Below are 18,092 nucleotides of genomic sequence, written 5' to 3' on the forward strand. Positions count from 1 at the left end.
GAGCGCCGGCCGCGCTTCTCCGTCGGGTATAGCGCGGTTTGCCGGAGCTGGGACCGAGGTCAGGATCGGGCCTCCTCGCCGTGCCGTGCCCCGCCCCGCCTTGTCTGAGGGGTTCCATGTAGGCCCGGGCGGCGGCACCCCGGGGCCTGGTTCCCCAGGCGCCTTACCTTCCTCTTCCTCTTCCTCTTCCCCTTCCTTTCCCTTTCCCTTCCCGGGACTTTCCTTCCTCGCTGGCGGCTGTTGGAGTTGATTTTGCCGTGGGGGGCTGGCAAGAGAATAAATGAAAACAGAAAAAAATGTGGGCCCCCCCCCCCCAAAAAAAAAAAAAAAAAAAAAGAATCCCCACCGCCAAAAAAGACCACGAAGCAAAGAGAAACTGCCCCCCACAGCTGCAGCTCTCACGGTGTGAAGTGGAGGTTGTAGGTTTGCACTTGCCCAGTAAGCAGTGGTATGGCTTGAAGGGATCTGTTGTGCCTGAAGCACTTGGAGATCCGCGTGAATGGAAGCCTAAAATCTCCAAATCCATACACCATTGCTTAAATAAGGAAGGTAAAGATTTAAGTGTTGGTGGTAGGACAAGAAGTAGTGGTTATAGTGGCAAGAGAAAACCTGCGTTTTAAACATCAGAAAAGAATTTCAAAGAATAAGGATATACAGGCTCTGAAATGCTTTAGGAAAGCATGGGATTCTCCATGCTTCGAGGCTTCATCAGAAAAGCTTTTCTCAGGATAGACAGCCCTGCACTGTAGGTGATCTAGGTGTGATTAATGAGTGACTGACCTATCTGGGGGCTAAGAGCAGTCTGGATGATTCCTCAAGATGCAAGGTAGAATACCTCTTTCCTGTGAGCCTGTTAAAAACCAGCAGGCTTTTACATAGTGTTTAATTAGGCTGAGGAATATATTGTTGCAGGAGGCTGTTAAAGCTCCAGAGTGTCTGATTACCACGACTACTTTGATTTCAATTTTTTTTTGCCCCTCATATTCTTGGTTTTATATCCATCTGTAGTATAAACTGATACACGATATTGTGTGGATGCAGAATGTTACGTGGTTGCTTGAAAAACATCGGGAGTAAGAGAGGATTCTGTGTTCATTTAACTTGATTCTGATACGTAATAGCAATTCACTATTCCAGCAAAACAGCTATCCTTAAATAATGCAGCAAGTACTGTATTAGTGACTTAAGACTAAAAGTAGATTTACTGAGTTATCCAATCCTGACCTTTGCTTTTGCAGGTAACCTAGTATTCACTGTTGCTTGAATCTGTTATCTTCTGATATGTCTTATTTTAGGACTCTTTCAGGTATAGTAAATAAAGCCATGCTGTGCTGGAAACCATTTTGATTAAAATGTTCACCTCTGATGGATAGGGCCTGAGGTTCTTGAGCATTACTTGGAAGGATACTTTTAAAATAAATATTAAAATAAAAAGCATATAAATATATGCAAAGCAAGACATGCTGAAAACACTTTTTTTATTATTGTTCAACATTCATGCTCCTCTCTCTCCCAAAAACCCAAACTAAGTAGTGACACCCTGATACTTTAGATTTTTTTTTTTTAAAGAAGGTAGAATTCATCTTTAACAATAGGAAGCATGCCTTAAAGATAAGGTTATTTTTGGAAGAGTGCAGAATATTTTTGAGAAATCATTAAACGTGAAAGTAACTCAGCTTTTATTAAAAATTTCAGCAAGCAGGTAGGTAAGAAGTGTGCTGGTAGGTCCCTTCATTTTTTGTTCTTCTCTTCTGCTTTTTTTCACTTAGGATCTGATGAGGACAGTGTCAAGAACCATGGTTGTTTTCCTTTGCAAAAGGCATAAATCACAAACCTGCCTACCATATTAAATGCAGTTTTCTTTCATGCTTTCAGAGTTTGGAGCCTCTTCCAATGGGTGGGCCAGACTTTGGTGCCTTGGGAGAGGAAGCTGAACTGGTTGAAGTTGAACCTGAGGCCAAGCAGGAAATTCTCGAAAACAAAGATGTAAGTACCTGAACAACATCCTGATGTTTTTCTCAAGAGAAACATCTTGGCACCCTTGCGTGCTTGTTTTTCCTAAGGGAACTTTCTAAATGATAGTTTGAGATGTGAAAGAATTAAGTTTAGTACTGTGATTTTAATCTGATGTTGTCTAGATGCTGTTCTTTTTTTCCCAGCCGCAGGAGTTGTTGTTAAAATTCAGCTTTGAGCTAATAGACCTGTTTCCAGATGCTGCTGTCCTCTCCCTCTCATAAGAGATTACTGCCTCTGCAGCACTGCTTAGGAGCAAACCAAGCAACTGTCCTTAATCTGCTAGAGTCCAGTATTAGCCAGGATAGGGTGAAGTGCCACCATGTGAATTACGTTACTGAGGGAAATACTAATGTAATCAGAGGATAGTAACTTTTTTAATATTTCACGTACAAGAGCATGTCTGTCTTGGCCCATACATTTAGCCATGCTAGAGGGGTGAGATACCATGTGTTATCTTAGTCTTTATTAAAATTTTCCTTTCCCTTAGGCTATTCAGTCATCCTCACTAGAAGCTTGGTAATAACATTCAGTTTTTATTTAGTTCATTACCTATATATTCTGATAGGGGGGTTTTAAGCGGTTTTTAGTAATGCTAGATTGCTCGTATTCTGCTGGTTTCATATATGTGAATACATAAAGCATTTGCAGAGTGTTTTCTTTGACGCTTACCCCTAAAATTATAATACACTGAAACAGCTGGAAAAATAAGGGAAATGCAGTCACTGTAGTCCCTTTGTACTAGCTAACCTGGAGTGTGTTCTGATTTTTAAGACAAAATTATCTCAGATGATTACATAACAAGATGAATGATTTTAAGAAAATATAAAACCTCATAATGCTAGTGATCTTAATATGCATTTTAAACTACAGTGCTCCAGCAGTACTAATAATTTTAATGGAGTTCAAATATTTATGGCTTGTAGGTTTGTTTGGTTTTTCTTCTAACTCTTTGCTTTTGTGTAGGTGATACAAGAAATAGCTACCTTCGACTAACTACACATTTTGTCTTACATGTCTTAATATCTCAGTGTGATTTCTGCAGTGACTTATTTGTCCATACAACACTTACAACTAAAATCCCAGCTCCTACAGTCTGTTACTGGTCTTCTGCTATAACCAGTATTAGCTTTGGTATTAGAGTAATTTTTTTCTTTAATTTTCGTGTTAAGAGAAAAACTTTCCAGAATTGCTGATAGCTCTGATTTCTGATAATGTAGGTTAGCAGTAATTCGCCTGGGAATCTTCAGGGTTTTTCACCTGGACAACAATATTTCTTTCTGCATGGGTGATTTTGGTACTCATTATTAGATGCAAATTCAGTATTTGTGTTTAAACATCTGTTCTGCTTAGGTGGTGGTTCAGCATGTGCACTTTGATGGACTTGGAAGGACCAAAGATGACATTATCATGTATGAAATATCTGATGTTTTCAAGGCTAAAAATCTCATTGATGTAAGTACTGCAGTGAACATCAGACCTACTGTTTAAAAATTCAGGTTACCATTTTCTCTTTTTTCCTGCTTTGGGCTACTCCCTTCAGAAATGGGGCAACTTTGTCAAGTTTTGTGATGGTTCTGATCTTGTGATACGGAAGCCAAACTTAAGTATTAAATAATGGCAGATACTGTATTTTCTGGTGTATTCAGCTCAAAGACGTTGTGAGATGGCAAAGAGTCCTCTCAGATATTTTTTTCAGCTTCACTCTCCCCATTTGAGAATTGCTAACTGTGTAGGTGATACTTTCAGTTAATTTACTTAAGATAAACTATTGGATCTCGGCACAGATAACTGATGCCAGTCTCCACAGTGGATCAAAGTGTGAGTTAGGCTGTATGTCCTCACACTTTTAGGTGGTGATTCCTTCTCGGGTACGGCTGGCAATTAAACCTGTAAATTAGTCTAAATTTAAAGAGATTAGGGTGTTTAATTTTTTTGCGAAAAGCATGGGCCCTGTAAATGGTTGTATAAGTTTAAGTACTGAAGCGTATTTGAGTAATAGGTTTAAGGTTTATAACAAATAGGATGAAAACTAACAGAAGGTAGGAATTGAGCTGGATGCTCTGAGTTTGATTTATTTCTTTACAGATTCACGTGTTAAAATGGCTATGATCTGTTTTGAAGGCGCATATACGTGTGTTTGTATACAAAATCTGTGAATATTGTATGATTTAGCTGCATTTTAACTATTTTATCCTAGTTGTGTTTTAATAACCTGAAAGACCGAGCTGCTTATCTCATCCTGTAGGTGATGAGAAAATCACATGAAGCCCGTGAAAAGTTGCTTCGTCTAGGAATCTTTAGACAGGTAGAGGTTCTGATTGATACCTGTCAAGGTATGTATTGCCTCATTAATCCTCACCTTTTTCCTCATACAGACATAGACACATGCATACCTATAATGTCTATTTTCCTGTGTAGCAGGTTGAAGATTTTTTATGTATGTAACTTACTCTCTCATATACCTATGTACAGGTGGGTGTGCTATATATATGAACGTACATGTCTACATCCATTATCCTTCTGAAGAAGATGTATTGGCCATGTGTCTATATATGTGTATGTGTATATAAATATTATTTTTGCACGTGCAAAAATGAGTGGCATTTCCACCACTAAAATAATTACAGTACACAACCCTTAGTCCAAAATTTCAGAAGACCACTTGAGAAAAAGCTTGAAAATGTGTCCTTGAAAATATTTCCATGTATTACACGTCACATAACTGACATTCTGTGAGCACATCCTTGGTGCTTAGGAAATACTAGTAATTGTATCAGTGCTTGTGATTAAAAATTGGCTTATAGTATACATGGGGCAGCTGAATTTATGCAGGTTTCACAGTAAGGCTCAGGGGGCATTCTGGGGCTTGTGGTTGCTTTTCAAATGTGTTGCTGTTCTCTTCAGCAGAGGAAAGTTGTGCTATTGGAAAGGAAATGCAGTGCAGTCCCACAGGTTGCTGGTGATGGGATACTGTCCCATCTGCTTCAAGCAGAATTAGGTACCCTTGACAGCTGCGTTTTGGAGCAGCTGACAAAGCTGGAGCCCTGAGGGAACCGGGCGGTTTCTGTTGTTCAGCACCTACCTGCAGAGCGCTGGGAGCTCTGCCGTAGTGACGGCGTTCCTCTTGCCATATCTGGACCATTTTAATTTCTCTTTATTCTAATGTGAGAATTTGTGTACATCTTTGTTTTCTAGTGGGTAGGTAACAAACAAATGTTACTACTTTGTAATTAAATTAACATGTTGGTGATTAAAGCCAATCATGCCGTGACTGAACCAAATCCTGCACTAGTGTCCAAAGGACATCTTTTTCTCAAGCCATTTTTCTTTGTAATGTAGACTTCTATTATCATTTAATTCAACCATTGTTCAAATAATTCAAGTCGTCTTCTGTCTGCATTTTTTAAGTAGCTTTTTAGAGATAACATACTTCTGTTTTGGTTTTTTTTTTTAATGTAGGAGATGATGCCCTCCCAAATGGTTTAGATGTAACCTTTGAGGTAACAGAATTGAGAAGACTAACTGGGAGCTATAATACTATGGTTGGCAACAATGAAGGCAGTATGGTATGGATTATTTCAAATAATTATTAGTTCCTTTTGATATTCTTCTTTCATGTTTCAAACCTAGCAAGGAATTTGGTGATTAAATAAGTGAGGACTTGATCGAAGCCAAATTATTTTCTTGATCCAGCTTTACTAAGGCTTTGCCAGACTTTTGTCTCTAAAGAGTCTTTGTATTAGTCAGGCTTTCATTCAGCAAAAGCCTATTTTGAGCTAGGGAAGAATGCTTTAGCTTCCAACTCGGTATGTTAGTTTTTTAATTCTTAAAATGACTTAAATTATTTCTTGATAATATTTAAGATGCTTTAGCTACTGGAGAGATTAGGAAGGAGTTTGGCATTTAGTTTCTATGAGATCTATTTCAAGTGTTTTTCTTCTCAGTTGAAATGCTTTTTATGTTTGACTTAGAAATTGTTCTTGGTTTTTTTACCAGTTATTCTGGGCTGCAAAATGCAAGGTTTTCTAGAACAATACAAACTGTGGAACTTTTTTCCATTTGATTCAATTAAGGATGCATCAGATTAAAATGTAGTGCGAAAAATATTTGCCAATTGACAGAAAAAGTTACAGCCGTACTGTTGTTCCATTAATGACCTTTTAACAGACAAGCTGGTGTAAGTAGATCATGCTTTCAGGTGCTCATTCCTGCACCCATTCTGCCTTCTCATGTGCACAGTGCAGCTGTGCCTGGGTCTGGTAGATAAGCCAGATCAAGGGACTCATCCTTTTCTTCTTAGGGGTATTTTTAACCTGGATAAGATACTGCATGACTCAGGTGATGGTGTTTTGCAAGTGCAGGGAGAATAGGAACTCAGTGAGTTGAGAGCTGCTTATGCAGCTCCGCTGCTGAGAGCAATGTCCAGGGTGTCGTGCCCTGAACGAAACCAGCGGGGAATCCTACCTCTCAGTTCTAGCACATTTGAAAACAGTCTGAAAGCTGCCGTGGTTTCTCTTTTCGTACTCAGCTTCCCCCTCTATTTGATTTTAATTTGTTACAGGGAGGTAAAACTCTTGAATGATATAAAAGCATGACTCGTATACACTGGTATTGGCAGCAGATATTATGTTTCCTTAAGAGTTACATAGATTTGACATTTATTCTAATCCTTTAAATTCATCTGTAGCCTATAGATCTAATATTTCATACTAATAGCCCTTCGGATTAGTGGTTTCTGGTTAGTTGGATAATTGCATGATAGCCATCATCACAAAGTTCTGGTGACTGATTTGCTTCCACTATCTGTTAGACAAAGGCAGTCGGGATCTGATAGCTTTTTTACATTCTTTTAAAATAGAACACACAACAACAGAACAGTCCTGGTAGTGTCTGTGTTTGGAGGAAACCTGGTCCATCCTTTCTGCCAAAGGGCCAAGAGCTGTCAAAGGATACAAGGAATTTGTGTCAGGGCAGGCAAAAGTGTTTAGCAGGTTTCTGTAGTGTTGTAATGGTATGTTATACTGCTGTCAGGACTGACTGCAAAAGCGTCTTGTTACTCAAAAAAAAAAAATACAGGGGAGTGACTCTGTATTGACAGTTTTCCATCGGCTTATTGCTGAGGTTCTGATGACCCTACCTGTCAAGTAGTTTTCCTGATGATCAGCTGGGAATTCCACAGTTGCAGGGCATCTGTTTATTATGCCAAAAACTTACTGTCCTGGGCTTTAAGAGTGGCTGGGAGATTTTGCTTGAAATAATAGCAGTATTGATGACACAGTGAGAATGCAGATTAGGTCAGCAGCTACAGGACAGCAATAAAAATTGGATGATTAAGTGTAACTTGTGCTATTGTGATGGCTTTTGCTGCCAGTGCAAAGAGAAACCTAACTTAAAAGAAAAACACATTCAGTTACAGCTGATTTTAATGTCTTCATTTCTCATTGTCATGGTAGATATGCTTGTTTTCAGCATACAATTAAGATGCAAGACAACAGACTATATGAAATGTTGTGGGGTTTTTTTATTTTTCGTAGGTACTTGGGCTCAAGTCTTCAGCATACAATTAAGAAGACAACAGACTATATGAAATGTTGTGGGTTTTTTTTATTTTTCGTAGGTACTTGGGCTCAAGTTCCCAAATCTCTTTGGACGTGCAGAAAAGGTAACCTTCCAGTTCTCCTACGGAACAAAGGAAACTTCATATGGCCTGTCATTCTTCAAACCACAGCCTGGAAACTTTGAAAGAAAGTAGGGGATGCATTTTTGAGTACTACTTTTTTTAGTGAAGGAATATAACACAATGAATAAGATCTTTCGCTGAGTAATAATTAAATGTATTCCTTTGCTCAGGGTGTGTTAATTATGTAGCAGAGCTGGTTTCTTAAGTTTTTGTGATAATTTAAAACTCCACCTGTTTAAATAGTTTCACTTTCAAACCTACCAGTAATGTTGTGTTTCAGTTTTTCAGTTAACGTGTATAAAGTAACTGGGCAGTTCCCTTGGAGCTCTCTTCGTGAAACTGATAGAGGAATATCGACAGAATTTAATGTAAGTGTAGCACAGGTGTTTGTGGAACATATACTTCATTTACATTTAATTCAGGTCACAGCTGGCTTTCACACACCTTTGGTTCACTTTTTTAGTGATTGAAACACTTGTGCACAGGGCTAACCTGTCATTATTTGAAAGTGGTCAACAATTTTAAAACGACAGAGGTAATGCACCTTAGTCTTTTTGTTAGAATTCAGTCTTATTTTGGCCACTTAAAAAAATTCCAATGTGTTTTTCTCCAAATTTTTAATGTTTAAAGTATAATTTCAGAGAGGCAGCTGGTTGCCTAGCTCACTGTATCAGCCCAATTCAAGGTATTTTTCATTGAGGATGTGCACCTACTTGGAGAAACTCTCTTGGCTGGAGCAGAATTAGCACTACTCTGAAATGAAAAAGGGTTTCTCTCTGATCCAAGAAGTTTGGAAAGAAAAAGCATAGACTGATGTATAAATAAGCTTGAGAGAGAAAAATTTTTCAGGGAAATATCTATTTTAATTTTGTAGCAAAATTTTTTTCATGTCTTACTCGATTCTTTATTTGTAGTAGACTGATGGATAAATAAACTTGAGAGAGAAAAATTTTTCAGGGAAATACCTATTTTAATTTTGTAGCAAAATTTTTTTTCATGTCTTACTCGATTCTTTATTTGTAGTTTCCAATCTGGAAGACCAATCACACACTGAAGTGGGAGGGTGTGTGGAGAGAGCTGGGCTGCCTTGCCAGAACAGCATCCTTTTCCGTTCGAGAAGAAAGTGGACACTCTCTTAAATCTTCTCTCTCTGTAAGGCTTTTTCCTGATAATTTTTTAAAACATATTATTTTGAGTCATTTAATACTTATGAATGATACCAAAGGAGCTTTTTGTCTTGGTAGGTAGTAGATATCTTTTGTTGTGTTTTGTCATTCACACGGAGTCATCCAGGAGGACCAAACAGAAAACATGTTTTCGTGGTTAACTGTTGCTTAAGCTGGCTTGTTCTTTCTGCAGGGCCTCCTTCCGTGTCATCTGCCGTCTCTTTTTGCAGAATTGTCTTGTTTTGTAGTAGACAGGATCAGTAAATTTTCTTATCCTACAGTTGCTATTGCGCTTTCTAAATATTCTTTCCTATACCAGTTTTTGGTCACTTGTCATCTTTAACTTGTAGCTTACAAATTGTAGGGGATAAACTATTTGCAGGTTACTGTCGCAATATTGTTGCTGATATATTTCTGGTGTGTACCATAGCTGAAAGGTATAAATATATATATGTATTTGATGTGGCTTCTAAAGTCAGAACTAATTTAGTCTGTAGGTACACTGTTCCCAAATCCATGGAGTTACACCAGACTTAGCTGGAGCTGTGGCTGTCTTCTACTGTGTGCACAGTTTTTGAAGGAAAATAGTAGTGTCACTCTGGTTTTCAACAGATGCAAGAACCTAAAAATAATTATTTGATTCTTTGCAGCATGCTATGGTAATTGATTCCCGGAACTCTTCAATCTTGCCAAGACGGGGTGCTTTGCTAAAAATTAATCAGGTAGTATTACATCACTTCTACTGTTACTGGATTTTGTCTGTGTGTTTGAGTAAGTCTCAATTTATCTAATTGATGTTCACATTAAAAAAGTCTGAAGTTAGAAATTAATCGTAAATTGACTAGGAGGCAGTGATGGTCAGTATTTACTTTTTATCTTTACAGTGTGTGCCTTTTAAAATCATGAAACCTTTTTTATGGTGGCAATTTTTCATTTGTATACCATGGGTCAAACAGCACAGCCATTTTATCTCACCATTAAATTAATTATTAGCTGAGATACATTATCCCTGACAGTATTTACTCTACACTTTACAGTAGGTATTCGTCCTTGTTTTCTAAAAGTGTAATGTAAGACTACCAGACTGTGGTAGTTAGACCACAGTAGACTGTTGCTACTTAGAAAGTTTGTAAGTCTTAGAAGTAAAGATGAGACTGGCTAAAACATAACTCTCAAAGGCATACACATGCATTATTTTGGCGCAGAAAATGGTTTTTGCTCTTGTTACTTTCAGAGCTTTGAGAAAAGCTGTTTCTTCTGCTGTATGGGTTAATACTTCAGAGAGCATTAACTTCTGCAGTGCTTTAGAAGCAGATTGCTTTGAAATGTCATTGGAACTAGAAGTGCTAGTGTTCCTATAAGCAGCAGTGAACTATTCTGTTTCTGAGTGAGAAAGGTGGTTATAATTCAGGGCTTAGTTAACACATCATTTGTTAGATGCTGCCTCTAACACTGATTCAGTCACTTCACTTGTTATTTTCAGCTAGCACTGGTGTAATGCAACCAGCTGTCTAGTTCCTCAGCCTTTCTTTAGTACATATGAAATCTTCTCAGGTCTAGGTAGAGTTTTGATTTTGAGTGCTGAATTTTCCAGCTCCATTCTATTTTGCTGTCATTTACAAAAAATGGCTTAAAACGCAATACCTTGGTTTAGTATTTGGAAGAGAAAATTGCAACTCATTGTTCTGAGGGTTATGCGTGGTTTTTCATTGGTCCAAAATTCAGTTGTCTTTCCATACCAATGTATCTGTATTTCTTGTACAGAAAACACTGCTCACACTGATGCAGACATGATGAACGTTTAGGGGGAAGAAACATGTAAAATCCATTACAACTTTCATAAACTTCTGTCTTTGCAGGAGTTGGCTGGCTATACAGGTGGAGACGTGAGCTTTCTAAAAGAGGATTTTGAATTTCAGTGGAATAAGCAACTTATCTGGGATTCGGTAATGTTTTTAAAGATAATTTAGTAATTGATCTGAGTTTAACAGATGAGGTTTTTGAATCTATGTCTTACAGTGATTTTTCACTATGGATTAGAAAAAGATCATGGAAGTGAAAGAAGGATGGATGGTGTAGATACCTTGATTTATTTATTATTTTTTGAAAGTGAAATACTCTTTATTTTTAACCTGACGTTCCTGCCATGCAGAGTCACTTGAGAAGTGGGCATTTTGGAAAGAACGACTTGTTTGGCAGTTAACCATCTGAACTGTTTTCTGTTCAGAAGTAATGTTGGGCATTTCTGTTCTTTGTGATCTTTCTTAAGAGTGATTTTTCAGAAGCTTACCACAGTCTTTGTTCTGTCTCTTTCACCTGGTTATGAATATTCTGACTAATCTTGGTTTAGTTTTCTTTTGTCATTGTAAATTATGAATATGTGACTACTAATTTTGGTATCATAGCAAGCGATTATTTCTTCTGTGTAAAGTTATTGGGCAAGAATGGGAAGGCTTATTTGACTGCAACACTCAGCTTGCATTACAACATTTTGAACTTATGCACAATGAATGACTTGAGTTCCAATAAGAAAGATGCATGGGGTTTATATGAGATCCCAGTCTGCCACCATATAGGCAGAGAACATCACAGACTTTATGGTGTGGTCTCTACATTAGTACTTTGGTTTGGAATCACTGTGTGGTTTTGAAGCAAATTCCTATATCATCATCACTTAGAAGTCTTGGTTTGGTTGGCAGAGCAGTTCTTGTGTATACCAACTAGATTTCCTTCAGAGGAAACGACACTGGATAACTCCACTCTAAGTTCATGTTTAATGTACTCCAGCTTCTTATGAGAATACAGAGGCATTAAGTTTCAGGCATCTTTAACAGCATAGAGCTTGTGTTAGGTGGAAATAGGTGTTCTTCTGCTTAGTGAAATAAGAATTTAACTATATACTAGAAACATTTCTGTATATTTAGAAAGAAGTTCTTTATCACATGCAGATAGTGCAGTAAGTTCTTGTCTCATAGCTTAATGGGGAATTAAACAGCAACTTCCATTACGGAGATTTAAACATCAAAGGTTACAATAATTTGCATCCCAACATACTAAGAAAACAACCCCAAAACAAAACAGCATTGAGAAGATCTCTGCGTCTTGAAAGCTTTTTAAGAGGTATTGGAATAATGAAGAAATTCCAGGAGACTGGAAGAATGTTAGCATTATGTCAACAGTACAACTGAAAAACTCCAAGCTACTTCCGTAGTGCAGATGCTAATGAACTGTAAGGATCTGTCAGTCTGCTCTTTCATGCTTTTGTTCTGAGGCGACTCAGTGCCATGAAGCTCTTGAGTTAAGACCAATGAGGCCAACACAGAATGGTATTTTGAGGCTATTTGCTATACCTTCTTCTTATTACGTCATTATATTTGCACCTTCCATGTGGTGAAAGAAAAGGCATTGCCTGATGAGTACACTTCTAGTCATCTGACTTTTATTTGCTGATCTTCACTTGAGAAAGACAGTGTGTTCTCCTATGAAGTAATCAAATGGCTTCATGGCTACGCAAAGAAGGACTTTGCTCTTTCCCATGAATGCTAATATGCCTACATTGTGAACGTGAAGCCTGTCTCATCACGTGGTGTACATAAGCTTATGTCATCTGTTGTTGTTCGTGGGTGTAGACTTGCATGCAGCTGGCTTTTGCATATGCCACAAATTGTGTAACCAGATGTGCATATACCGCCTGATGAGTTCATATCTGATAATGGCAGGGGAGCCATCTGGGGACTCTCAGGGCAGAAGGCAGCATGAGTGTGCTGTAAAATTAGAGAAATTATCCAAAACCTTTACCCTAGGTGTTGACAATAGAGCTCACCATCTGGCATTAGTACTTCTACTTGGTACATAGGCAGCAGGCAGATGATTAAATTTCCTTATTACGGTGGTTTGGCCCCCAATAATTACTGTATAGATAAGAAGTAATGATGTATGCGTATTTGATGTCAATGTAGTGAGCTGCAGAAGATGGTTTCATTTAATTGTAAGGCTAATTTACAGACAGGTAATAATTGTATATCTTCAGTAGCTATTTGCTGGACTTAGCCTCCTATGGGTTTAAAATTGCCAGGAGTAATTTATGTCAGCAGTGCTGTCTTATATCAAGACATGAAAATCCGTAAGAAAGTCGGAGCTGGATGAGTGTTCCCTCTAGCTATTGTGAAAGTAGCACTTGGTTCAAATCTGCTGCATTGACTTTTTCAAGATGTACCACTGCATAAAAGAAAGAGGGCAGCAATGATCAAGAGTTTCCTGAAAATACAGATACTGATGGTGTGATATCCGTGCATATACTGTGATCATCTGTAACTTTCTGTCAGACTAATGGGAGCTCTGATGGTTACTCAGCGATGAAATGTTATTAATACTGTTTTTAGGGAAATTAAATAGTATGCGTTAATAAACAACTTCTTTTTCTCTCTCCAAAGGTTTTTTCAGCATCGCTTTGGGGTGGAATGCTAGTACCTATTGGAGACAAGCCATCCAGTATAGCTGATAGGCAAGTTTTTTAAAAGTTTCTTCATTTTTTTCAGTCAACCCAGGTAATATATAAAGAAAACTTTGTAGCAGAAGAGAGAAACAGTTGTAGTTCTGGTTCTGAGGAGAATAAAATAAGTTTCTGGTTAGCTTGGAAGTGTGATAATTTAAAACTCCACCTATTTAAATAGTTTCACTGAGTGCATGTTAATACTCAAGCCAGGCTTTCTGGTTTTGATTTTCATATTGGGGTAGTGTAAATTTATAATGTGCTGTGTAGTAGCTCTGCCTACCAGTAGTATTTATCATCTGCAAAATTTTGTATCAGGCATAGGTAATACTGTAGGTATTTTAAGATTTAAAGCCGTTTTGTAACTATGTTGGCTTTCTAGGCAATTTTTCCCTCTTAACACCTGTGTTTAAAGATCACTAGCAGAAACCATTTAGACTTAAATTTATTTACAATAAATACTAAGTGTCAACTTCACATGTGATAAATCTTAACTACAGTATTTCTATTAAAATTATTACAACAGACAGAATCAGACATTATTCTCATTCTCCTTCAGTGCTGGGGAACCTTCAGTTTTGACCTTTGTAAATGATGGAAGACTGATTTGTATTTTTAATACTTCCATTTATTTTGAATTTTTTTGCCAAATGCATCAGAATTTAGATTTAGATATAATTTCTTGTATTTCTTTAAATATACTCTACTAAACCTGTTACTAAGTTACCCGTAACTCTGAAAAGCAGTGTTAGAAGTATGGCTAGATAATTTCAAATATGTTGTTCAAGTGAAGCATTAAATTAAATTTGACTGTATTCACTAGGTTTTATCTTGGTGGACCAACAAGTGTGCGCGGATTCAGTATGTACAGCATTGGACCCCAGAGTGAAGGTCTGAAACTTTTAAATCCTGCTCCTCTGACAATACTGTAAACATTGGTGTGTAACACAGAATCAAATTCTGTCCTTAAGCTTTGTATAGCTTAAAAATAATTGTACTCATTCTGCACTTTGAATCTGAGAAGCGTTATGTCTTTGATCTGTTATATATTAGTGCACAATGGAATAAAACCTGGTAGTTCTTAGTTAAGCTATAAGCTAATTTTGTAAACCAAGTGTGTGTTCAGACTTGGATACTTCCAGTATGTCACTTTAATTAGTAAGCAGCCTTCAAGCTGAAAAAGTTCCCAAAAGATGGTTACAGCAACAGTCGCATTAAATCTCTATTTGATACACCATATGCTCAGGTACCTTAGGGGAAAGGTAATCCGATCAACAAAAGTGTTTCAAGAGCCAGGAGCTTCCTCAGTTTTATTCCTTAGTCTGCTGCTGACTTGCTGTTATCAGTGGCTTCAGTATTCAGTGCATTTTAAAGCTAATTGTTTAATTGTATCAATTTCCCATTTTTAAAACTAAGGCAAGCATTGCAGAGGTGTTCAGGAGGTAGTCTGATGAACCACAAGTAGGTGTATGCCTCAGGCTGTTCTGGTAAGGGAATGAAGAAAAAGTGGTGATTGGAAGGTTTGAAGAATTGTGTAAGCGTGAATTTTTTTACTTGATAGTGGTGAGGTTGGAGGGAGTTAGAAGCAAGTGGCAAGAGTTGTAAAGGGTAGAAGTGCAATGTAAAACAACTTAAGGATGTGGTTTTGTACCTTTAACAACTGGTTCTTTTAATATATTCCACAGTAAATGCTTTTATTCCAACATTTTACCTGAATAGGTGATTACTTGGGAGGAGAAGCCTACTGGGCTGGAGGCTTACATCTGTACACCCCTCTCCCTTTCCGGCCAGGCCGGGGAGGGTTTGGAGACCTTTTCCGAACACATTTCTTCCTTAATGCTGGAAATCTCTGCAATCTTAACTACGGTAAGACTCAGTAGAATTCTGTGTAACAAAACCTGCTTCTCTATATATGAAAGTAAAAAGAAGAGGAGAGCTGTTCTCTGTCTGTTTAGTCAGAAGCAGTTTGTTTACTGCATATATTTTGGTGCCTGTCAAAAAGCTGCTGCTACTACTACTTCTATATTTGACAGATTGCCAGTAATTTTTTTTAGCTCTCTACATAAATTCTAGCACAACTTGTAGGAAAGAGAACTAGGATCTGTGAATTGGTGATGTTTGCAGACCAGTGTGGTAATTGATTAACACCTGCGATCTTACACCATTCTAATGGGAGATTGGAAGATGATGTTTTAGTGGGATTCTAATGTTTTCTGGGATTAACTAAACAAAAAGTGGTGGCATTAAGAGTGTAGATGAGGCTGTGGTAGCTGATGTGTTTTGGTTTTTTTCCCTTGCAGCCCCAACTTTTTTCAAGATACATTTCAGTGTATTAGTATACGATTTTTCAGTATCAGTTCAATCAATTTGGGGATACAGGGATATATGATGTCTGCCTTGCTTGGTGGAAGAGAGGTGGCATCCATATGGGAGGGACACACTTTATGCACAATTAAAAAGCAGATGAATCAACTTTAAAACTAACAGAGACCCACTAAAGTCTTTTAGTTAAGTCTTTAGTACTCATTGCCAGATTTATGCAAGTAGGTAGCCTGTGGAGGGACAATTCTAGCAATCCAGCTAGAATTGTCAAAGTTTGCAGTTTGAGTCCAAGGTACTTGGATGGCATTTATGGGAGTTGTGGGTAGTAAATAAATTTTGAACCTGCAGGGGGTGCTCCGAAGTAGTCTGTCTTCTAGCTCTGAAAATCCATTTAGCCTTTGACCACCTTGACAGCCTACTCTGACTCTTGTTCTCTTGTTCCTTTGCTTTCAGGTGATGGTCCCAGAGCTCACCTGCAGAAGTTGGCAGAGTATATCCGATGGTCTTACGGTGCCGGAATAGTGCTCCGACTTGGAAACATTGCTCGATTAGAACTTAACTACTGTTTCCCCATGGGAGTACAGACTGGTGACAGGTTTGTTTTTTACACCCATTTCTTTAATAGTAACTGGTTTTAAAGGAAACTGCACTTCTGTCTGGTTTTGGCAGAGAGACTTTGCTGCCTTTAATTTTTGTTTATTCTAGAGACTTTTCAGCACTTGATGCTCTTCTTTCAGTTTGCTGTATTCATGGTGGTTTCACAGTACTTACTGGTTTAAGACTTTGTATCTCATGTTTCAAAGTTCATTGAACTTGAGATCAGCTGTTGAAATGTATGAGTAGCTGTGTAGCAGGTTTTATTTCTTTAGGGGAAATGATCACTCAAACAGCTCATGGGATTTTCTTAAGCCTTCCAAAAACAAATGGTTGGGTAAATACCAAGTTTAATGTCTTTGCTTGAAAACAAGTTTAACTATAGATAAAGGAAGAACAGATTAATTTGTTAGCAAACAATTACCCTACACCAAGCAAATATTGTAGAACAGCATAGAAAAGCTTTAGGGGGCCTGTTCTTGCCTGTGAATACTGTGCGAGATCTCTGTACAGGAGTTGGATTATGTTCCTACTCGTCATTCATGTGAAATGTTAATTAATAGTAGCAATTTGAAAATTATGGGCTTTATTTTGCAGATGTAAATACTCCATATGGATGACAGATTGTCAAAGCATTTATTTAAAAAAAGCCTTTGTAAGCAAAAATTTGAACTGTAACTTTCGAAATATTGAAAACCTTGGGAATTTGGGGGTAGGGAGAATCGATTTTAATTTCATCAGTACCTTCTGTATCACTTATGTTGTTCATTATTTGTTTCTTTTCAGGATATGTGATGGTGTTCAGTTTGGAGCAGGAATCAGATTTCTATAATACAGAAACATTTTACATCAGCATACGAAATTGTGCTCTGGAATTGAAATCAAGACTGTAATATAGGTCAATATGGTCTAACTTTTTTCTTGAAATACGGATACACTTCTGAGTGATTTACCTCTCAGATTCCACAAGAAACTACATTAAAGAATTATGCTCTGAAGGTTCATTGTACCACTGATTCTTTTCGAAGATGGGAGAGTGTTTGTAGGAAGCTAACTGTTTTAACTTACAGCTTTTAGTTATTAGTTGTTTATTAGAGAGTTGTGTCAGAAATTGGCTCTTGGATACGGTTCACATGATTACAGTTGTCATTGGCCTGCACAGCCATTGCTCTTCCAACCACAAGCCTCAGAAGTATCGGGTTGACCAAATGTGAGTCTGGCTGGAGTGGAAATGTAATGGGGACAGTTTTTCTCCATCAGCAACTCCCGTGAGCAAATGACCCTGAAAAAAATACATTATGCATCAAAAATTATTTTATACAGATGTTTGTAAGTGAACCAAAATGTTCTGATTCAAATAGATTTCACTATTGTAAAATCATCTATATTTAAATGCCTCCTACAGGCTGAACTGAATACTGTAAAAGTTCAAGTCAGCTGTTTAGCATAGTAAATACTAAAATTCAAGAAAAACTTTGAAAGGTTCAGGGTTCTCAACTCTGAGGTAGTTTTGAGTGGTTTAGTGCTCTTAGTGAAGCCATTGATTTGGGTCTTGCAAACATCTTTTTGTAGCCGTTGCAAAAGGGACACCTAGACCTGATCATGTGATACTATCTTGTTCGCTTTTGTGTGTGAGGCATGCCTCTCTACTGACTTCTTTGGATGCTAATTTCAGTTAAAAGTCACCTCCTGCTTTATCACTTGACATATATTCCAGTTTTTATTAGGTTGGACTGATTCACAGGTTTAGTTCTGACAGCTCATCTTTGAGATAGCTACATACTAATTTTTTTTATATGTGTCAATCCTGAATTGTCATTAT

General features: G+C 37.7%; 1 protein-coding gene across 1 annotated transcript; it reads left to right on the plus strand.

Annotated features, from left to right (window-relative positions):
• The first annotated feature begins 1,286 nt into the window (after positions 1 to 1,286).
• On the plus strand, positions 1,287 to 18,054 carry SAMM50 (SAMM50 sorting and assembly machinery component). The gene is made up of 15 exons (XM_009648774.2): positions 1,287 to 1,306; positions 1,876 to 1,986; positions 3,367 to 3,468; positions 4,262 to 4,349; positions 5,476 to 5,582; positions 7,634 to 7,764; positions 7,977 to 8,064; positions 8,720 to 8,848; positions 9,513 to 9,584; positions 10,722 to 10,808; positions 13,296 to 13,366; positions 14,178 to 14,245; positions 15,074 to 15,220; positions 16,130 to 16,271; positions 17,057 to 18,054. Exons 2-15 carry the CDS (start codon positions 1,894 to 1,896, stop codon positions 17,100 to 17,102), a joined length of 1,371 nt encoding a protein of 456 aa, XP_009647069.1. The 5' UTR covers positions 1,287 to 1,306; positions 1,876 to 1,893; the 3' UTR covers positions 17,103 to 18,054.
• Positions 18,055 to 18,092: the final 38 nt, after the last annotated feature.

This window comes from Egretta garzetta, unplaced genomic scaffold, assembly GCF_000687185.1.
Source record: "Egretta garzetta isolate BGI_Z169 unplaced genomic scaffold, ASM68718v1 scaffold81, whole genome shotgun sequence".
NCBI classification, from domain to species: Eukaryota; Metazoa; Chordata; class Aves; order Pelecaniformes; family Ardeidae; genus Egretta; species Egretta garzetta.